At 33.6% G+C, this 24,525-nt stretch overlaps 1 protein-coding gene across 5 annotated transcripts in view; it reads right to left on the bottom strand.

Annotated features, from left to right (window-relative positions):
• Nucleotides 1-24,525, bottom strand: part of LOC123673676 (serine/threonine-protein kinase tricornered) — a 185,229-nt gene that overhangs the window by 59,003 nt on the left and 101,701 nt on the right. For 2 of the 5 annotated variants that reach the window (XM_045608271.1, XM_045608270.1), the window contains one exon: nt 12,906-12,988. The exons of the other annotated variants lie outside the window; for them this stretch is intronic. In XM_045608271.1, the coding sequence (XP_045464227.1) occupies nt 12,906-12,988 (83 nt within the window). The remainder of the gene's footprint in view (nt 1-12,905; nt 12,989-24,525) is intronic. 5 annotated transcript variants of the gene reach the window in all.

Consider the following 24,525-nt stretch of genomic DNA (forward strand, 5'->3'; position numbering starts at 1 on the left):
GAAAACACTCTCGGCACCTTCTTTCACTAATAGCGATCCACCATAGATATTTGAGAGCATTTGATGAGCCACAGTCGCAGATTTCTTTATAAGGCAGAAAATTAAAACATCCGAAAATAATGAGAAATTTATGATACAGACACAAATCGACTTATATTTCGATGGCATTATGTTAACGAAAACCTAAATTATGACATCTAAGATCTATTTATTTCGACTACCACTTACCGCTACAGGCATCTATTGCAAAACGGCGGAAGCGAAGCGGTTGACAAAAGATGAAGCAATATTTGTCGCGCGAAAGTGTTTCATTCAAGATGTTTTTCTATACGAGAAATCTAACTTTGAAAAAATGCAATTTTCCAACATCGACACCCCGTATCTCGAAAACTAGTCATATGATTTAGTTGGACCCATGGATTCTCATGTTCAGGAGGTCATATTCTATAACAAACGAAACATTCAGAAAAATTAAGCGGTAACAAATTTTTCCATTAAGCTGCTGCCTGGTCCTACAGAAATTTGGCAGTGGGTTCGAACATGAGCCTAAAATTATGGTTTGATCAGATTGTCTATAAAACATCGATTAGCTTGATGATTCACTAGATTAGGGTTAAGCTGTCTTCAGGTTTCAAAATTCAGTTCGAGAAACCTTATGTTAGAACTGAGAAATTTAGTGAATTCTCATTGAATAGGCATTAAATCTCCAATTAGAATTATTATTATTATAAAAATAGTGAAAGAATTTCAAAATAATACAATTCCTCCTTGAAAAGTTGAAACTTTTGTCTGTTGAAATTAGATAGTTATGTACTATCTTGGTGTAATTTCATGGTATCTGCTTGATTGAATTGCTGAAAATGTATTTGAATTGCACCGGCACTAAATGATGAGTATACAACTCAAGAATTGCTCGTAAATACTTCTGCCCATCGAAAATAATGCAACAGTTTCGAAGAAAGCTCACAAAGATTTATTATACTGCGGATGAAAAGAATCCATTTCAGTTGTAAGAAAATTCAAAGTTTCCAAGAAGTGCCCACATAAAAATCTGAAATACCGAATGAATTGTTTATTTTTTCAGAAATCTATTTCGTTCTGAGAACGGCCGCGTTCATAAAATCATCAAATTGGTGTGATAAATAATTCAAGATACACAAACCGATATCTGTTTGCCATTTCGCAAAACAAAGGAGAAACCGAAATAAACATGACATAAATTCGATTTTCCCGTTATATAAATATTTTCCCGATGGAATTCAATGATAAATCTTCTCCAATAGTTTCGAATTTATATACGTGGTTTTGGAGTTTCGAACAACTTCCGGATACTGATAGTATGAAAGCAGTTTTTCTTTGAAGGCGAGATATTATTATATGTCTGAGGAAGGAAAGGTATAAAATATCACAATTCGTGCTTTCATCGATATAATATTTGATTGACTTTCTGAACAGAAAAGTAAGGTTATTATGACAAAATCATTTCTTGAGACAATGCCGACTAGTTTAGATTTTATTTTAAAATCATCCTCAGTGCTCTATAATGAACATACTAAATTTTACTTGAATGCTCTTTAAAAATAGAATCACGACTAGATAAATAAAAGATTATACACCAAGGAATTAAAAAGTGATCACAAAACTTCTACTTCCGTTAGAGTCAGAAGCCATATTGTATTTCGTACTTATCATCTTATCAAACGTTTTCAACTTGTAAATTATATAGCTTGTGAAATTATCTTTAATTGATTGAATCATACCTTTAAAATTGATGGATAGGATCCTCAAGGTAGGAACATAAATGTAATATAGTAACTGAGTGTTAGATACGAACCATTAGTAATGTGTATGTTTAGATACTCATTCTTTATTCTCAGCAATGTAGACATGTCCATTAAGGAATCTATTGATTTTCCAATACGAAGTTCTATCGAGAATAATGGACAGAATAGTCGTCCAATCTTCGAGTTCTGATAGAGGTTCGTGAAAAATTTATTTCCCATAATCGAAGAGGAAAATAAGGTGAAACACGTGTCGTTTATCGATAACGAAGACACTTATTACAATATTAATATCAGGTTTATTGAGAACTCAGAGGATAATTACTTGTCACGAATAATATTCCACAATTATCTTATAAAAATATACATTTTACCGGTTTTTTACCTACTCGATTCAGTTTTACTTTCCTTTGAAATATGACTCCGCTTACTACATTTTAAATACTTCTTTCAGACAGGAAGATGGCAACAAATTCAAGATCATAAATACTTTTCTTAAGGTACGTTTTTCTTGGACAGTTTCCGTCGACCGCCACGTTTCGACGACTTTATCTAACCAATCGCAATTCTAGCAATCGCGTAGTTCCGCCCCTCTACGGTACTGCTAAAACTGCGATTGGTTAGATAAAGTCGTCGAAACGTGGCGGTCGACGGAAACTCCACGAGGACTCTTAACATAATCAATATTTTGGAATATCTCCTCAATCGAATCTTTGAATACAACAGTGATCAACATTAACTAGTTACGAACATAAATTATCCGTGAAAACAATGCAAAAAAATATGAGAACACATCGTTCTCGTTTTCTTCAAAATACTCAGAATCTTGATGCCTAGAACTATTCATTTCAAACACGTCTACTGGTACCGCCCTTTCCTCAAAGCGATATTGAAAAGGAAATTGTTCAAAAGACTGCATCTTACTATCTCTATTTAACTAATGGAATTTTATCTGTTCCAGCATTGGACATCTACAATATGTAGACGTATCGCCGTCAATACTGTATGTTCATATTAAAATAACGCCAAGTGGATTATTTTTTCCTACCTCCAAATATTTTAAATTAAGTAAAATCAGTCAAAAATCTTTTCGAATGAAGGGTTGATGATTTTGAGGGGAAGTCAACTTATGCCAGAACCATTTCTATTTAATAACCCCTCATGGGGTGCCATTTTAAATGATCAATGACATTCGAACAAATTGATAACGCTCTGTAACGTGTAATAATTGCTGCGCTATTTCACCGTTCAAACTTTCACCTGTCAAAAACAGAACGGTTTCAAACAATTCAGATCTTGTCAACGTCTTCCGCTTTACCAATCCGAAAACCAACGGACCGGACCCATCCGAAAAGAAAATGGGAAATAACGCGGAAACGGGCGAGAATAATGCCGTTCCAAGTTGCGTTCCATTGTTTCTCAAACGTGTCCGCACGGTTACGTAAAAAGCGTCCATTATATATCCGTTGGGAAAAAAAAACTAGAGCGGTTCCGGAGTATACGGGTGTCGCAATACGCAAACACAATTTCAATTATGCGCCTTTTCTTATCTTCGCACAACAATGTCGAAAGGAGGAGATAAGGTTACCCGCATCTATCTGCTAGTTGCGTAATGAAATTTCGATAATGAACGTTTCGAATTGGGTCAAGAGGGAGCGCCACCGTCGTCAGTTAATTGATCTGCGATGAGAGCATTTCGGGAACCGAAACCATCTTCATCCGGAAACGTGTCGAGAATTCATCTGGCCAAATTGCATGTTTGAAATGTAGCCTGTCAGATTATCTCGGATCAATTTCTTCGTCGTAGCGGAACTTGGTGAAGGAAGAAGACATCCTTGTTTTCGCCAGAGATAAAATAGAAAATAAGTAACCAGTTGAACCAGTCAAAAATTTCGAAAAGGTAATATCTTACTGAAAAAGCTTTGAATGAAAGATTTAAGTATCCGTTTCACTAATCATTCACATGACATTTTAGTCGTAAATTGTACAGGGTAGGCGAATTTCGATGTTTTAGGCCCAGTTTCACCAAATGCTTTAATCTTGACTTGGCTCTTAAGTGAGGCCTTAGATCACGATTAATATAATGTAGCGTTTCACCACACTCGCGCCATTAAATCGACCAATCGCGATTTAGCACTAATCGGCCATTTTTGGAGGATTATAACCTTTCAAGTTGAGATTAATAATTATTTATCAGTATGGAACTCTTGTCTATGTAATTATTTTTCCGGAAATTTCTAACTTTTGGGTCAATTTTATCAAAATATGACTATATGTATAGGCTCAATATTTCCCATTTAAAATACACGTAAACTTTGTTTTTGTGTTTTATGAAATTTATTGCAAAGAATAATTTATTGATATGTTTGATTGAAATATTATTTAAGAAGCAGTAAAACTTGTTGATAAAAATAAATAAGTTAATAAAATTACTTATATAGTTTTATTCCAGAATGTGTGGTTTTGTGAAATGGGATAATTTCTTTTTAACTTCTGCAAGTTTCCGACATTTCGAAGCACATCACTCGACATTTTCGGCAAAAATTAACTTTGTTTTTTGTTCACAAGATGACAAATGTTTTGAAATGTTATGAGTTATGAATGAATGACACCTGACACCTAGCGCCAATGGTGGTCATCACTGCTAATACGATACAGAACACTATATAACTTTTTGTTCACAACGTTGCCAAATGGTTTGACTATTTAATCGCGATTTGGTTAATCGCGATCACCTTCGGACGGGTTGATGCATGGTGAAACAGAAAACACTGTTAAGCCTGCTTTAGTAACAAGCGGAGTTTAATCAATCTGGGATCAAGTGCTGTTTGGTGAAACTGGGCCTTAGCAATACAATTTTCAAATCAGAGGAGACAAAATCTGATACTCTCGTTCTCTTCTTCTGAGAAACAAGAGTAGTATTCATTTTAGGCCTCCTACTCTTGTTATCGAGTTATAAGCGAAAATTGGAATAATGGCGATATAAAAAAAAATTTATATCGCCGCCTCAGAGTAATAAACATAGATAGAGGGAGCATATGTCATTTACATTAAGAAAATTTGCTCCCTAACATAAACTATCGAATTTGACATGAAGCGCGCGGAAATGGAAACATATCAGTGATACGATATTTCTCTCAATTCGCGAGTTTCTCCACAAAAAACGCACTGCTTATGTCCCATAGTGAATCAACGTTTCATTATAAGTCAAAATATATTGAAATAAATACAACAACAACCGATGACACTAGGAGAGCAAAAGTTGCCAAACCTTGAATTTCAGTAGGTATATCGGGTGTCCCAAGGTGAGTGGCCTATTAGATTATTATGGAAACTATTGATGGTAAAGATTTCAAATTTTGTGGATAGATATTTAGCCATGTAAGGTACATTTTTGAAATAATTTCACATTTCCAGTGTTGCCGGATGTACGACAATTTGGCAACAACTTTGTTATTTTGAATAAGACATCCGGTATTTCCATTTTTTTTATGATACTCCATAAAATATTGAATCTATTCACTCTTACTTGTCCATCCCTATCTTCAACGGTTTTTGAGTTATTAATTATTTTTCGAAATTTTTGATCAAATTGGCGTATTACGAAAATGACTCTAGTTCGTTCAATATTTGAGATTTAAGTAAAAAATTTTGCAAGTCGTTAGATATTGATCTGATCTGTGTCACTGCTCTTGAATTATGGTTGTCAATAATACAGGACGGACCAAAAAAAATCATCATTTGCCAAGTTACAAAATTGTAAAAAAGTCTATTTTTTCAAATTAGACACCAAGTATATTTTTCAATTTTTGGAATCAGTACAACACACTCTACAATTTTTCTATTCACGTCCCTATACCTATCTCAACTGGATTCCGAGTTATATGCGTTATATGTGTATATCTTTCTTGAGCCATTATTTATAGAAAAACCTCGGAACAAAACACCTGTTAGGCAATTATTGTTTATTTTGACATTTATGGATTGAACTGATTCATTGATATATCGATCTATGAACCACATAGAGAACATAACAATACAAAAGATATTAACACTTATTGAATCAATGTGAAATCTAATAAACGCATATAACTCGGAATCCAGTTGAGATAGGTATAGGGACGTAAATAGAAAAATTGTAGAGTGTGTTGTACTGATTCCAAAAATTGAAAAATATACTAGGTGTCTAATTTGAAAAAATAGACTTTTTTACAATTTTGTAACTTGGCAAATGATGATTTTTTTTGGTCCGTCCTGTATTATTGACAACCATAATTCAAGAGCAGTGACACAGATCAGATCAATATCTAACGACTTGCAAAATTTCTGACTTAAATCTCAAATATTGAACGAACTAGAGTCATTTTCGTAATACGCCAATTTGATCAAAAATTTCGAAAAATAATTAATAACTCAAAAACCGTTGAAGATAGGGATGGACAAGTAAAAGTGAATAGATTCAATATTTTATGGAGTATCATAAAAAAAATTGAAATACCGGATGTCCTATTCAAAATAACATAGTTGTTGCCAAATTGTGGTACATCCGGCAACACTGGAAATGTGAAATTATTTTAAAAATGTACCTAACATGGCCAAATATCTATCCACAAAATTTGAAAATTTTACCATCAATAGTTTCCATAATAATTTAATAGGCCACTCACCTTGGGACACCCGATATACAGAAAATAATAAATATTCTGTTTAATATAAATTCGACAATTTCGGACTCCAAATATTCAAATTTGCATATTTAATCGGGAATCACTCAAATAAATATATTCCATTCAATATAATATACATTCATTCAATTTTTTTGCATAGAATCCAGTGACATTCCCGTCTTTTTAGCAGGATTTTTAATTACAAAGCTATAACCCAAAGATTTGCCAGTTTTTGAAAGTTTAATTTTTACTGATTTCAAAAATATACAACATCTTATGCAGAATTAGGTTTGCAATGTTGCCAAAGAGATTTGGAGTTATTCCCTAGATATTAGCTAAGCCATTTCAAATTATTATGTCGATATTGATGTCGTTTTTATGGTTTGTAGACGGTCACTCAATGCCGTACACAAGAAAAATGAAAATACCTTACCCGGCATTGAAATGGAATTCAACATTCTGCAATCCTTACCTGAAAAAAAGAATAAGATCATATTATTGTGCACAAACAAAATATGCAATGAATTACATTCAACATCGACGATTACCTCAGTTTGAATGAATGAAATATTGGCAACGATGCAAATAAGTATTGTACAACACTAAATCATCGTCCAGTTTTTCATAAGCTAGGAATATATCACATAGGGAAGAGAATAACTGTTCGTTGGTTTCCTATCATTATGTGAGCGTAAACATAAGCAGAATTCACACGATCATGTATTCAACGAAATAACTTTTCCACTATAATGGTGTTGAAGAGAAACCACATACCGAGTTTTTGAGATAATACTCTCATTGTAGCCACAATATTGTCGTTGCAGTGAATGTTGGTAGACATTTAGTAATCGAAAATGGTTTTGCGACAATTGATTCTTTTTCTCGAATCAGTTATCGAAATATATTGACCAATTGAACAAATTAATGTTCCGTTCGAATATAATTCCAGAAATAGGTCCATAGAAATATCAATTCATGAAAATAATTATCCATCTAAAGGGGTTCTTTTTGAATATTTATGCGTACGTTTTTTATTTGGTGCGCCGAAAGCTATAATTGAAACTCATAGGTGGCATTTATTTAGGTATTCTTATATTATCCGATTTTCCAAACCAATATCGAAGGAATTAAATGAAAATGACGAATTTAAGTTACAAAAAAAAAGATTCAAAAGCAACAGTAGGAAGAGAAAATATTTCCAGATTAGTGAACCCTCCAAGCAGTAACAAGATGTTTTTGGATGGTCCCAAAATTAGACAAAATTATACCTAAAACGAAAACAATATATCGTATCTCTCGATACGTCCAACAGAATGTCACCAAACGCGTTCATCCTACTCTGCCAACTATCGACGTCGTTTCTCGGAAATCGTAAGGCCATCGACGTTCGTCTTTAGCGCGATTCCTCTTCCGCGGCTCGTAACCGCCTGGAGATCGTCGCTGTCGCATAAAAAGCAACTGTTTCCACGGCTTGTTGCCCGTTGAGCGAACGTTCAACCGCGTCAACCGAGGAACAATGACATCGCGGCCGTCGAGAGATTATCCGCTCGATAATCGGCCCCCGGTAATTAAGGAAAAACGGATCGGTAAGCCATCGGCCGAGATCGCAGCCCGGCCGGAAATCCATGCCAGATCGTAATCGCGGCAACGCCACCGTGAACGCGGAAGTGAGATATGGCTCGCGCGTTGCACTATGGCGAAATTGGCGCCCAACGTGTGGAAAAAACCGGCGGCGGAGGTCTTCTCGTGGATGTTATCGCGATTGCGAAGAAAAACGCCGACGATTCAACGTGATGTGTTCAATTAACTCTTCACAGCACTTTACTCGCTTTACCTTTATTACGATTGTTTACTATGGAAAATGTTTGTGCAGATACTATCTCACGATAATCACCAAATAAGGTTGTGGTATTCTTCTTTTTTTTTTAAAGCAAGGTTAGTTCAGGTGAGCAGTTAACTATAGGGCTGCTGGGGGAACACATGATTGATGAAAATTTGTCTTCTCATTCTCTTTCATCTTCCTATCAGCTTTGGTCTTGAATTTAACTGCTACTGAATACTGTTGTTCTGTTTAGTTCAATAGTGCTCATGTTCATAAAATTGATGCACATCTTAACGTTTCTATGAAAAATTATCAGTGAACCATTAGATCCACAGCTCAACAATGGATACCACTCAGTGCTATCACATATACTTCCGCCTCATATTCGTAGACAGGCAGCAGTCAAGAAATCTTGGAATAAATTTCATTTCTTCCCGAACTTATTTCCAATTGTATCTTACCCCTCCCAGATACTGCAACTGCCAGATTACAGTCACTCATACCTTTATATATTTATACCTTCCTTCAATCTACTGAATGTGAGAGGAAATTTGGAGTTCCGAATGGAATTCTTGTAACGTCTTCAACTGTCGTTGATCCTTTAGAGAAAGTTTCAAGTTTCAATCTTCCTAGGAAAACTGGTGTTGATTCAAATCAACGCTATGATCTTCAAATGTCATTCGATTGAAATCACACTATGGTAGTGTGGCATAGAAGAAACAAGAAATCATTGACCACTTGGCGAATTATTGTTCAATTTTCGAGTTTAATGGTGGTTTCCAAGCTACCCATTCAGTTTCAGATAATTTTATTGGAATGGATCAATACGAATAGAAATTATAAACTATATCATTCATTACTTCTTTTTGGTTATTTTTTTTTGTATTGCTTTTTCTCAAAAGAATATACATATATAATATAATTATTGAGAAGGCCGATCGGTGGATAAAATTCCCCACTACCTTTGATGAAATTGTGCAAGCTGAGGAACTATGGCAACAGCGATTGGAATGATTACTTGCACCCACATAGGACTTTTGAAACCAAAAATTTACGCGGAAATGTGACATTAAAGAAATCTTCACAAGCATTGATGTCAGTTGGTCTGGATCCATCCACAACGCAAGAATTTGGAAAAATTCTCAAGTTAGAGAAGTTATGCCTACATAAATCCAACGCAGTACTAATAGGGGATGATGACATGGTTTGAACCCATCGTTGATGACACGCTTCTCAGACACAGGTGAAGCAGAGAGGAAATTTAATGAGCTAGTTAAAAAGGAAAGGGTTCCAATATTGAAAGTCTGCCGCGTTAAACTGGAAAATGTACAATTCTTCAAGTATTAAGTTTCACTTGAATTCATTTTCAACTTTTACTTATCCGCGCATAGACCGATTGCTTTGAAATTGTTTGACCGAAATGGGACTGTACTTCTGCTGTACAATAACAATATAATCAGAACAGCTGATTTCATTTCAATATGTGTTATCTCGCAAGTTCAAGGTTATCATTATTAATACGAATTGAAGGATATGCTTTTACGTTTACCTTTCCCTGAAAGCAAGTGGCTTTAATCTTCCTTTTCCTTCTTTAATTAATATGTCTCATTATGGAAGGCAGCGGCCAAACTCAGAAACGAACAAATTTTCGACAATCTCTGAATGCGAGCTTTTCAAATAATCATTTCCTAGGTTATCCCATTACGATTAGTAACTGAATATTCAGGATTACTATTAAGAGTTTAATTTTCCAGAATATAAGGTCTCATTAGGTCTGCAATATCTGTAGAACACTTGTGGATAAGCCTTCATTGAAACTATCGAAATGCTAAGATTGTGCAAAATTCACCAGGTTGTGCATTAAGTGGAGAGTAGGGTAGTTTGAAGAGGGTCTATCGGCAAGTTTCTATGAGCATCAGTAAAATTTTATTACATACTAAATTGGATGTGAACGAGCATAGAACATAAAGGACGACGGTTCAAGGTTGAACCTCAAAGAAATAATTCCATTCACAAGTACATTTGGTTCATTGCTTATGAACCAATACTTGTTCGATATCTTCAACGAGTATTTTTGAATTATAATTGAATGATAAACTGTTATTGTAAACAAAGGTACATACTTGTAGGCTATCATTCATGATAGAGTTCAGTAGAAGTCATTCTTGATTCACAATATATTGATAATACATATATTATTTTGCGTTAGAAGTTAGTGATTCATTATTGAATGAATGATGAGACTGAAGCAGGTTAGAACAATACAACATAGAGCAAACTGATCCAAAGAAAGAACATAAACCATACATCTCCTAGATCGCTTTTAAAGGCATACTTGCCAACAACCAGGCAATAGCAAACCAATGGTTTGAAGAGCATGGTAGCACTATATACCGCAGAATGCAACGTAATAGTTTTTTCTCTACTGGGAGCTACTTTTCACATTCGAACATCGACAAAACATTTTGGTCATGGAGAGTCAGAATGGAATATGTTTAACTTTGATGACGAGTCCTAAATTGTATGGTAGTACTACATATATTCACCCCACTGTAGGCGTTATTGTATAGGATTTTTCTGCATATGGTAGCAGATCACTATACATTCTTATCACAGAGAACATGACAGACCGATGCTTCATTCAGAAGTTATCACACCATATTGATTATAACTTGCCATTATTTAAAAGGCTATGTTTCAACAAGATAATACCAGGCTGCATGTTACCAGAATAACAATAAATTTTATCAAATCAACCGTTCACCTTAACCTTCAGAATCAATGGATTTGCCGAGCATGATTGGTCAGAGGAGGTTGAATCAGAAGCAACATTTCAAATCAGGATAGCCAGAAATGAAATATCGCAAATAAACATCGAATGTTTTTTGAGGAAGTTCAAATCCTGATGAATGATCGAGTAAGAGGTACTGAACAATTCTCATTTTGCCAGTACATATATCGTTGGTTCCAAAAACGCCTTTATCATCAGAAGGGTTGTTTAGATTGTTTAGAAGCTTTTGAGTAGAATAGAAGGAGATAGAGAGAAAATATGCGACCAGTGGAGTAGAAACAAGGTATATCATATTTACTGACTACCATTCAATGAAAAACGTAATTCTGTATATGAGATTCGATAATTATTCAAAAGTGAATTTCTGAAAAAGCTTTTGAGCAAATAAACTGGTATGTGATATGAATATAATTCATATCGACATTTCCTATTTCTTGTCCTCTGCAAATGAAATATAAACAAAAAATAAAACTGCACACACGATTATACATAATCAATAAATGACAACAATATTTTTCACAAGACAATATTTCAACCAAAATAATAACAACATACGCACAATATCTTTATTACAATCCTTGATAATTTTGTGTTCCGATAAGTTTACTTCCTACCTAGGGTACTTATCGATTCAGAAATAGTTCAGTTGTTTGTAAAACAATTTCAACTGACAGAAAAAGAATCAACTTTATCGTCGGGCCGATAAGAAAGTTGGATATCTGTAATGGGGTTATCCCACCCCTGTATCTATAATAGCTTTGAAGCATGCTTTCAACCAGTTTTAGAGTAGAATGAAAGCTTCAGAATGAAATCAGAATGGTTATTATCCCCATTCTAAATTTATACAAAATAGTATCACAGCAGTGATGAGGTTTTGTATAACATGTGATAGTAAAAAAGATTTCATGAGAGCGTAGAAAAGATTTCAGTATTATCTTTCAGCAGAAAATTAACTTGGACAACTAATTCTCAAAAATCATACTTACTCAGAAAATAGTGACTAATACCAATAAACACAGTTCGAATCATACTAGTCGAAATTATAGATTTGTAATACTGAAATGTAATTTCGATTGTCATAAAGCATTTTATTATGCCATCAACATATATTGCACGAATTCAATTCAATCCAATTCACTGAACTATAATTTAAATTGATTTCTTTTGAGGCGTGAAAGAAATTAAGGTTTTTTTCTATAACTTTATTATGATTGTTCAGAATAAGCCCAACAGATATAATATTTGCAATAAACGAAAGTACACAGAAGTTGTTCATACGAAAAGAATGAGGAGCGATACTCTTTCAACAAAAGTTCAAAGTTCGAAGTTTCTCGTGCATCCAGAAATGAAACCTCATAATCGTAAATCATACATGACTTTTCCAAAACTTTGAATTTTCAATATAACGATTCAAATAAGTTTCTTTATTGAAGTTCTCAAAGAAGCATACAAATATTGTTTTAGTAGTCACAGTATCATTGATCAAAATTATTTCATTATTTAGTGTGATTGTTTGGAATTGACACACACAATAATAGCAAATGACAAAAGTAGGTTATTTTTTAACAGAATAATGGTTTTCTTTGTTCGACCCACATTATTTATTAAATATCTGCAGAGTTATTTCCCTTACTTATCAATATCAGATTTTTTATGAAACACATTACTAGTCACTGAATTGAAATGAGATTGATAAGTAATGGATATCACCCTGTAGATATTCAATGAATAACTTTTTTGTATCAAACAAAAAAAATAGTAGGTATACTTAATTGATATAGATATATTCTGATGTCAATATTAGAAAAATATAATTTTGCAAACGCTTCAAAAAGTTTTTCTACCTGATGTTGATCCAACTTTTTTGGAACTTGATGCTCCAGATTTCTTCATTGTCTTCCGATTTCCCTGATGCCAGCAATGAAAACTGAAAACCAATTCGTTGAAAAACCTATAAGTGATATTCTTTCGAAAACAATAATAATGAAAAAAATAATAGAAATTTAACAGAGTTAAAAAAAAACTAGAAACCGAAGCAGTTTTTGAACAGTCGAACGTAGGTCAATTTGAAAATGTCAGTTTTATTACTTAGAAGAAATTCAATCGATATCAAATAACAATTCCAAGGGAAATATAGATTCATAAGAAATAATTCGACAGGTAGACGTTCGTTTTCTATGAGCTAAGAGCTTTATCATAGATTTTCGAGTTTTTCTATTCTTGATCAAACACAAAACTGAGAAGTGGAAAAATTGGAATTTGAAAAAAAAACTACCAACTATTCATTATCCGAAATTAAATGAGAGCTATTTTATTCCCACTTCTCAATTGTATAAATAACAATCGTTTCGCTATACAGAGTGACATCTTCAGATTTCACTTTTTGAACAACTGTAAATTTTAAAAAAGCTATATTGTGTAGCGAAACAATTGTCATTTACATAATTGAAAGGTGGAAACAGAAGTGTTATTTAATTTCGATTTAATGAATTTCTATCAAGTAGAGAGCGAGTCAATCCAATGTTCTTTATTGGAATTTATATATCAAGTCACATTTTCACGTGATCGGTCAAGTCATAACTTCGATTCTCAGTTTGACCTCGTTGGTTATGTTCAACTATACATCCTTGAAAGAATTTGAAGATTGACTTAAATCCAAATATACTCAATATGCCAATAACCTTACTCATAGTAATCCAGTGCAAAAAGTGAGAATCTCAATGAGATCAGTTACTTTAACAAGAAAACAGAGGTTAGGAACATTCAAGGCGAATGTTTCTGTTAACATTATAAATTCATTGCCTCAACATTGTTCTCTATGGAAATGAAATTTTTCTCATACCTCAGTGAGTGGCTGCTTTTATCAACTGTCTTTCAGAAATTACCCACAAAACAAAACAATCACCCAACGGAAGCACCAAGAGCACAGAGATAACTGATTGCAATTCCGTTTCGAGAAACTTGGACCCTACAGAGGGAATATTTCAGTCACCAATGCCGTATCAATCGGTCAAAAGCGCAAAGAGACGGGCAAACCTTTTTCCAAAGCAGGTAGTCGACAAGGTAGGGTGGGAACCACGTACGTACCCCATAGGTGAAAGTAAGATCATAGATGAAATCCCAGGTTCTTCTGCATGGGCGGGTTCGAGATGTGGTTGAGGGCAATCGGTTAAAAAAAACCGTAATTTCAAAATTTTTGCAGTTTGGTTAGAGTTGTATCATAATAAGTATGGAGAAGTTGATATTTATCCCTGCAGATGTTGCAGATCCGAATCCCGCATTGAATTCCTTTAAGTATAAGAAATACTTATAATACGTCACTCGATAATTCCCGAGCCTAGCAGGCAGATGGCACCATCAGTTCCATACCCCTACAGTATACTTGACTTAATAAAACACAGTGGCGACACGCGTGTTCCCGTTTTTGATTGGTTGCCGGTTTCTGAGCCTGAATGTTGCGGCTTTTTGTTTACATTCATTACCTGATTTTTGGGATTTGAGGCTCATTTCATTAAATCACTGTAGTATTCTTCAGTTGAATAAATTTGTTCTATATAAAATCGAATACTATCAGTCCCAATAATTTTAATTTTGACGAAGTGTCGGGTCAGTTCAGTCAAATGTATTCTATGGTTGAGCCATACGGTTCGCCAGTTTTAGGCTCAATTTGTACGTATTGTCGCCACTGTGTTTTATTAAGTCACTGTTTATACCTCTCTTTTTTCTCGTACCTAGTACCTAGCTTCAAAAGATGCGTATCAAAATTTCACTCAGAGTTAGTCTGAACCGAGATATTGAAGGTTAAGCGGCATTTGTTGTTGTTCCAAAAATGCATAAAAATGAGTTTGGTCAGATGATAACATTGTTTTTTTTATGGTAAAAAAAAATTTAGCAACCAAATCAATGACCTGATAAGAGTTATTCAGACTGCTTCATTTACAACAACGGTTAAAAGCTGCTCCTGAGAAATAAATTAGGCTCTAAGACGAATTTTTCTACAGAAAAATTAAAAGAGCGTTGAAGTACTGTGTCACTTCTGAAGTTGGCTTTGTTGACGAATTAAGTTGAAGTTCGAAAAATAAAAGTGTTTGTACTGGTAAGGCGTAGGACTTATTGAGTGTTAACAGTTAAATTTGAAATACCAGCATCATTTAACCGATTTATCCTACGAATTGAGTAGGTACCATGAAGGATTTTACCATAAATAATGCAGTGAATTTGATCATTTCAGTATGACAACAGTGAGTGGCCTGCAGAAGCAATTTATAGAAAAAAATGAGATTATACTAGAGGCAAGAAAAAACTTGAAGAAGTCGTTAAAAACGCTGGCTAGACCTTAAATTTCAGGAAACGAAGAAGTATTTTGGTGGGAAAATCAAACAGATGAACAAAAAAATCAATACAATGAAATGAAGAAAATAGTGCAACTACTGAAAAGAGAAAAAAGTGGAATAAAGTAGAATGGATCTTGAAAAAATGAGATTCGAAACATTTCACCAAATGAATATGAATATGGAGGTGCGATGGAACAAAAATCAAAGAAAGTAACATACCTGAGTAGAGTATATGATTGTCAAATCATAGCTATGAAATGTTATATAGGATAAATCAAATATTTTCAGATTAAATTAAATCTTACATATTACATGACAAATTCACAAAAGTATTTCTTCTTCTTCAGGTGCCATTTTCGTTCCGAAGTTTGGCTATCATCAAAGCTATGCCTATTCTTGATACTGCAGTATTTAATCTGTTGCAAATTTGTCTCATAGCTCATTAATTAAATTATAAATCAATCAATGATGAAACACCAGATATAACAATATAAATTCAAACATAACCTATAAATTTCGAATATGGCTTGTCTCCTCTTCTTGAATCTTACCTACGAAAATATACTACAGAAAATACAATAATTTCTCATCAGAAATGAATCACAAAATAAGATGGCAGTACCTTCGAAAAAAGCAAAATAAAAAACCCAGACCTTCATGTGAAGAAGCATATGAGCAGTAAGAAGTAAAAAATTGATATTTTGGAACATAATTATCAAGTAAACGGAAATATTCCAATTGGCTCTAGTGAATGCATTCAATATATTACTCAGAAGCAGTGTGAGCAGATTTAGTAGAAATCTACTTTTTCAGTAGATTTTTCGCATTTTCATGGAGTTTTTAGTAGGAAGAAATCCTTTGGTAGATTTCAGTAGATTTTGGTAGTTTCAAAAAATATAACCGAGACGGTTGGGAATATGGAAATTCCGATGTCTAGACTGTTCCTATGAATCAATTCATTGTTCATTCTCATTGAGGTTCTATGTTCTACGTGTTTCTAGAAGAATGTATCTACTTAAACATAATAAAATCATAAAAGTTCGTTGGGGCTGTCGGCTGAGAATAAATACGAAGAATGATGAAATATCCGAAGGGTGCCTCATTAAAAACGGATGGTGTGTAAACTTCCGTAGAAAATATACCATTATCTCACATTTGGTATTCTATTAAGTGGAAAAAAATATGTCTAACTGGAATTTCATCGACAAATTTGGGTGGCTGCACATCTCAGATTTCGAATGCCAAATGCAAGAGAATATTTTCGGGTATTAACCGCATCAAAACAAAAAATAGAAACAGATTTCTAAATAAAAATATTGCATTATTATAACATGCTAAAGGATTTAAAGAGATAGGTGATTGTTGTCGTTTTCAACCTACAAAAAATATGCTCGATTCGATGGATACTGAAAATTTATATATGAATGTTAAAGACGATGATTTGACTGCAGATTGATACTGATTTTTCAATTATTTTTTTTATGTTCAACTGTAGTATTTCATTTCTTTATTTAATGTTATTTTTATCTGAAAGATTTTAGTTTCTATGTCTATTTATATCCTTTTGTTTATTTAATATATAAATTTGTTTGTTTATATTTGCTATTTTGATCCTATTTGTTTTTGTTCGGTTTTTTTTCCTTTTTTTTGTCGTTTAAATTTTGAAATAAAATTTTGTTTTATTTTCGAATCTGTACGCATCTGTACTGTTTATCCTATTCATGAAGTAGAATTTAACCATAAGGGACATTAGATTAAAGTGTATTCTGAATAATGTTAAAATCTAATGCAGCGCCATCTGTGAAATTTTGTCAAAAAATATATTAGTAGATTTTTAGTAGATTTCTGAACGGTGTTGGTAGATTTTTAATAGATTTCTGAACGGTGTTGGTAGATTTTTAGTAGATTTCTGCGGCAAGTTTAGTAGATACACCATATTTCAATCTGGTCCCGCTGCTCAGAAGACAACTAACAGGGACTAATTCTTAAACAGGAATTAAATGACGAAACAGAGAAGAATGTCGGAATAAGGTTACTTTACCGTAAAGCTCTACTTGGTTGAATTTAATTTCGAAATTAACTACCAAATTAACGTTATACACTAACCCGGTATATTGTAAAACTGGAACTAATGATTTTACGTCAATGCAGATCTTGAAGCATCGAATTGCCGTAGGAAAGAAATCTTGTTTTGAAACAATGTAATCATTTTTTTTTCCGAGATGTTATTTTTATGAATTCAAGATGGATGGAACGGGACGAAGTTTTGAATCCAATGCTACCTATCTAAAACATTTACGAATAATCAAAGGTCTTGGGAAAATAATAACAAATCTGACATTTTCACCAGTCCAATCTACCGTTTGATCAATACCGAAGTTTCAAGCCATGTTTTTCGGGTCTCCTATAGATTTTCTTATACTAGCTGCGTTCGATGGTTGTGTTATAAGGTCGTATATTATTTATGACTGCGAAGGGGAGAACCAAGACTGACTTATCCAATACGCCTTTAGTTTTATTCTTTCACATTTGTTACTTTTTATTTCATAAATATTTTCTTTCTTGGGCGTGCGATCAATTTTGCCCCCCTTCTTCATATTTTATGTTGAACCAATAAATTTATAATTAAAAATCGGGAAAATTTGGTTGTTAGATATTCAGTTCTTATTTATTCATTTAAGTAAATGAAAAAAGTTCAAATTTCGTTAACTCTATTCTTGTATTCTACACTGTGTCCGCAAAGTATGGAACAAATTCATTTTTAGCTAAATAGACCATTTCAAGAAATAATCCCGAAACACGTCGATTTTTTATTTTAATTTACCGTATTTTAAAATAATATACAGGGATAATTACTTTCGAGTAATGACGTCACCGTCATTTTTTTAAATGGAACACCTCCATTTTGTCTCAATTTTCCGATTAATCTAGCTGAGCTGATTCCAAAAATGTATCACATGTTGATTCCAATTGGTACAGGGTGGACAAAAATACAATAGTAAAAAAAAAAAGAAAGAAAGGAAAAGACACTTATTAGTTTTTTGAACTATAGACTTTACTCAGTTCCTTCAATTGAAAACATATTTAAAATCATGGTATCAAGACCTTTCTTGAATTAAAATATTTTTCGGGCCACATTTTGGGCTGCTAATTAGTATTATTATTAATATTAGTATATAAGACTTTATTTTTTATTCCATAAAACATTCCCAACATACAAATGAATTGAATAAATAAATATAAACAAGTATGAACTCCGGGGCAGGTTACATTGCATTATCATTATGTATCAAAACTACTCATGAAATTAATGTCCTTTTGAGTTAAAAGGCAACAAAAGGCAAACAAAGACAAGTATATTTCAAAGAGGACTCCTCAAGCTTTCGATTGAATATAAAATGAAAGCGGTATTTGGTGGAGCTCCATAACAAAAAATCCAAAATATATGCGTGACATGCAAAAATTTCAACACTTGTACATCTTAATTAAAAATGCCTCATTGACCTACTATATTTGAAAATATAATTACTTTCAAATAGTACAATTATCTTCACTTACCTGAGGTTGAAGCTGCCATATTTGGTTTTCAAGAATTATTACGAAATAATTACAAACTAACTATTCAAAAGTTGAGTACACAATGAACTAAAGTTTACAGCTTATAAAAATATTTTGATACAGTCACAATAATAGCAACTAACAAGTCACTGAAAAGTTCGGTGGGGGAAATAAAGGTATTATCTAATCCGTAGGATGGTTTACTACGTATTCTATACAAAAAAATCCTGGACACTGAGTTTAATTTTTTGATTTTTTGCCAACTTTCTGGGTGCCCCACTGTGCAGCGTGCGGAAAAGTGTAACTTTGTGCACGCTATCAGCAAAAAAGATAAATGGATAATTTGTGAATGTGTAGTCTCTATTTTCAGCGAATATTCGTCTTGAAATAATCAGCAACCCAATCAGCTTCTAATTTCCATCAAAACCCATCTCGGCTCCGAGAAAATCAGGAAAAGCTACAATGTAATCGTATTAAGTGAAATCCAAGCAGTTATTCCGATATATTAGGTGAAATTTAATCTTATCAAGGATATTCATTGCGATACCGCCTCCGATGTAACTATGCTAAATAAGACGTAATTATCTAAACTCCCGTGTAATCATCCTTCTGGTGACCCAGTGGCGTTTCCTTATTAGCGGCAGTTCATCAAGCGGGCTGGCGTCTCGTTAATTGACGTAAATCAGATGGGCGTCATCGCTGAAGGACTTATTACATTTCCCTATACACGCTATTACCTGGTCGTTTCTCGACATCTTTTTCTTCTTCGTCGACAACTTTGCTTTGCAGATTTAGTTTTGTTCCGATTTTTCAAATTTTGAGTTAAAAAATAAAATAAAAATAAATTCAATCCAAACAATGGTTCAATATGTTTTTGACAACTGTATTTTTCTAGCGAGGCGAAGCCTTTGATAACAAAAATAACGTGGTGATCCAAATTCCATACACATTCCTACAAATCATTAATTTATTTTGACTTTCACGAGAACTTCTTATCAACAAAAATCGAGCGAAGAATTTTTTCTTTTATTTGTATGCAAAGGAGTATTATTAGAAATAATTTGTGAAGATCTACACATTCCTAACTAGATCAATTAGCATAATAGATGCGATGTAAAAATAACATCTCCCAAATAACAGACTCGATACCTATTTTTCTTTAATTCTGTCGTTTAGTTATTATTAGATCGAAGCACTCAATTCGATGATATCATCAAAGTGGGTTCTTCCTCATGCAAATAAAATCTAATTTTAGAAGGCATTAACCACTCTTATAGATTTACAGATTGTGTGATGCACCATGATGAAAAAACTGTATTGGGTGCACCTACGTGATGAGTCACAATCATAACTTATACTTTTAGGACAGCTTTCATCAATTATCACCTAACTTCATTTTCCGAACCTATTATAAAATAATCCTCGAAGAATGAGAGTCATATACAGGGAACTTGAGGTACTAAAGAAAATTAGGGATTCCTTGAATATAATTTTAAGAAAAAAGAAGTCCTATAAACATGACCCGAAAATTTGTTTTCGACATACAGGGTGTTTTTTGTAGTTCTACCTTTTTGTGATAATTATACCATTTTATCGAATCTTTATTAAGCTTGTCTACAGATTCGGTAAATAAGTAACAAAACTTATAATTAATTTATTCATTACAGTTTACTATAACTGGATCTTTATAATAATTTGTATTTTCTTGAGGATCCCTAGAGAATTGAATTTTTTTCTCGAAATCGGCAGCAGATATGACTAATCTACAAGAAACCAAAAATAGTAGTACTGGATCAGAGTTTCTTTTTACATTTTCTTAAACTGCCAATGGTCCACGAGAAAAAAAGATCTGTAGGAGAGAACCGGGTATTATTCCAGAAAAAATATCACCCCGTAGATTTGCCATTTAAGATGAATATCCTGTGAAGGGAAGAGTTAAAAACTTGAAAAAAGGAATCAAACTTCAAAACCCTGTACCTCGAAAATGAGGCGTTTGAAGGCCCATGTTTATAGGACTTTTTTTCTAAAAATGAAGAATGAGGAATTTAGAATCACCCTATAGTATTGATCACTTCTAGGAGCGCATTCTCTTGATTAAAAATGGGGGTGTTCAGCATGTTAACCCTTCGCCCCTTAAAATTAAAAAAAATCTTTGGTTTATCTTTACCATCCAAGACTACTACAGTACCTCAAGGCAGAAACTGTTAACCCACCTTTGGTTGTTAGTGCAAAAAAAACGTCTATTCGTTGAGGTAGAGTATCGGAATAATAGCAGATTCCACTATGTAATTAATAAAGTTATCTGGAAAAAATATTGCTGCGCCCCTTTTAACATTGAAATAAGAAGTGGTTGACTTAGGTGCGTCCTCTCCTTAAGGATTAAGCGTATTTCGTCCAGAGATCCAGCAATTCAGCGATCTCTGCCTAAGACACCCTTACACACCATCGTGGAGAAGTGACTCTGCTGCAACGCGGGGCCCCTCATAAACCCGCCGGGGCCGTAGTAGAGTGAGGCGCTACTCCTATAACGCCACCTCTCGGGCAGACGTCACTACAAATTATTCAGAAAATTTTGGTTATCACATAAAGAGTGGATAAAGAGAGGAAACACTCTATCTACCTATGATATATTGTTCAACAAAGCCAGAAGAAGACTACTGGGTAGGTCTGTATAAAAAACGTAACTTAGGTGTGTATTACGAAAAAAAATCTCATTCATATTTCGTAGAAATACTCCATTAATTTTCAGAATAATAAGTTATTCGACTGCACTCCAACCATAATAAACATGTCACACAATTCATACTGCATTTCAAATTGGAATATGTATACCTCAATATTAAAAATTATTAAGACCAGCAACAATACCAAGGTAGAAACTAGTGCGTGAAAAATGATCAGTGTAACGCATAGCCTGCAATTAGTCACATGCGAATCAACACGGAAAACGTCCGATCAGATCGGATGGAACTAGTTTGTCGCCATAATCCAATTAAACTGGAATCAGTTCAATTGGCCGAAATTATTCTATTTATTAATCGGCCAAACATGACTTTCACTTATATTTTATAACTTCCTATTTCGTTTCAAGGATCGCTGCACCGAATTATCTTGATCGCAATAGCTCTATGGTTATTTCCATATTAATTTGAAAATGTGGATTATCGTCGAGCAGAATAAGCATTTTTCTATACAACTGTGAATAATTAACCGACTGTCTGCACTCGAAAAGTGTCATTTACCCCGCATTCATTTTCTAAAGTACCTTGTAAATGCAATAATTATGAGGTGAAATGATCAAATAGGTTGAACCTTTGGCAACTAATTTCAAATAACACAATGATATCCATATTTGATTCCATTAGCTCTCAATTTATCACGCTATTGTGTCTCAACTTTCTAAAAGGTATAAGTGCAGTTTGTTTTACAGAATTTTTACAAAAATGCTCTCCTTTCTAGTTGCAGTCCCTCTGAAAAATGGTTTTGTGGCGTTTGTTTCAATACTATTCGGCAGGCGGTGTAGTTTTTTCGATAATAAAAAGAAAATATACTTTTTTCATTAAATCTTTCACTAGATTGATAAACAAAAAGGATATTCAATCTTTGGCTGTCAAATGCACCACTACATGGATGCTCAGTTCAAAACGAAATTTCTTCTTAAAATCACCGATTTATATGGGGTTTTCACATAATTTCCTCAAATAATAATCTACATTGTAGAAAATAAATATTTTTAATTTGCGAATGAAAAAATTATCGACAATCGTACAGTGCTGCTCAATTGCTTCGAAAAAAGGGAAGATAAAATGAATGTACAACATTCGTACCCCGTACAATGTTTGGTCATCGCAGGAGCAGCAGAGGGGAAAAGAATGGGTACCAAAGTTTGACTGATATGCGGAGAGCCACTCGGTGGTAATTCCTCGCAAAGTGTTTATTCAAGTTTCCGAATTAGTTGTCCGAAATTCCTTGGAAAACAAACGCATGTAAATTTGAAATTGGTTGCAAAATAATAGACAGTATATAAAAAATGGTTTTCAGGTGAAGACATCGTCAGTTTTTCTTAGTTCTGAAATACTGTAAGGAAAAATATGTCTAAAGCAGAAAGCATAATTCCTGCACTACTGCTTGCCCTAACGATAATAGCGTGCGATAAAAATAACTTCTTGTACTATTGACCAAAGAAACTACATGTGTATTAATTTCGGGAATTTATGTGAAAGTGTGACATATTTAATCATTAACTTCATTTTTCCAGCAACTTTCAACTAAATTGAAGAAAAACATTCCACAATAATTTGTGAGTATTCTAGGACGATAGATTGTCCGATTTATCCATATCCTCACGAATGAGGAGAATATCAGCATAACCTGCCTAATGCATAATTTATTCATACATATTCACGAAACGAAGTTGACGGTCTTGAAACAAGATTAGCATCCAATAATAATCAAGTTATATAACGTCCATAACTCCCTCCAAAGTCCAAATAATAACGAAACCTTCCAGTTTTGAGCAAGAGCGATGGATTAATGTCGTGAAATAAATTCTGCCGCTATAAATTTATTATTACAAAACATTAGGGAGATTTGACAGTTTGAAACAGTGCTTGGTACAGTGGTACGTGTCATTTTATGCAGCATTCAATATCGGATATTCTGATTCAAGTCATTGTGCAACGTATCAATTCTTCCTATTGATTTATGAATAATGCGTTAATCCAATTTACTTAACAATCCTATGATCAAATATCTCAGTAACAGGACTTTAACGATGCTGCATATCTCAATGATTCAATCAAAATAAACACATTTTGGAATCGCGTGAAGATTTTTTCAACAGTATTGCTTCGAATGGTATTTAAAATAAATTATTTATTCAATTTAGCGAATAGAATTTTCCTAGAAAAATTACCCCAACTTATTAACGAAAATGCTCTTATTTCTTCCATACACTTTTTGACTCTCAATATTCAATGCGCTACAGCTTTCCATATTTCTCTGGTCAATTTCGTACCTACATATTCACATGCTGCTTGAATGCTGTCAATCAGTTTCAGTTATTTCACCATAGTAGACTTTATTTTCTCCTCGTCTGCTATAGGTTATAAGCTCTTCTTAATTTTAATTTGATCACAACATGTTAGTATTCATATTCACTTGATATGTAATAATATCGCAAAAATTCGTAAAAATTTTTAATGAGTTTGATTCCATCAATTGTTATGGAATGAATAATAAAAATTAGTTCTATTACATAACGGCCAATTGAAAAGCATCAGGTCTACCATAATTAAAAACAATTTTTTTTTTTTGGCAAAAGTCGATTTTATTATTCAACATAGTTGCCTTCGAGGGCGATACAGTGATTAATCAATCTTCAAACTTTTCGATACCATTTCTGTAGTACGATTTGTCTTTCGCTTCAAAATAGGCCTCAGTTTCGGCGATTACTTCTTCACTGGCGCTAAATTTCTTTCCAGTGAGCATTCTTTCGAAGTCTGAGATCAGGAAACAGTCGCTGGAGGCCAAAACTGGCGAATACGGTGGATGCAGAAGTAATTCAAAGCCC

Source organism: Harmonia axyridis, chromosome 2 (genome assembly GCF_914767665.1).
Source record: "Harmonia axyridis chromosome 2, icHarAxyr1.1, whole genome shotgun sequence".
NCBI classification, from domain to species: domain Eukaryota; kingdom Metazoa; phylum Arthropoda; class Insecta; order Coleoptera; family Coccinellidae; genus Harmonia; species Harmonia axyridis.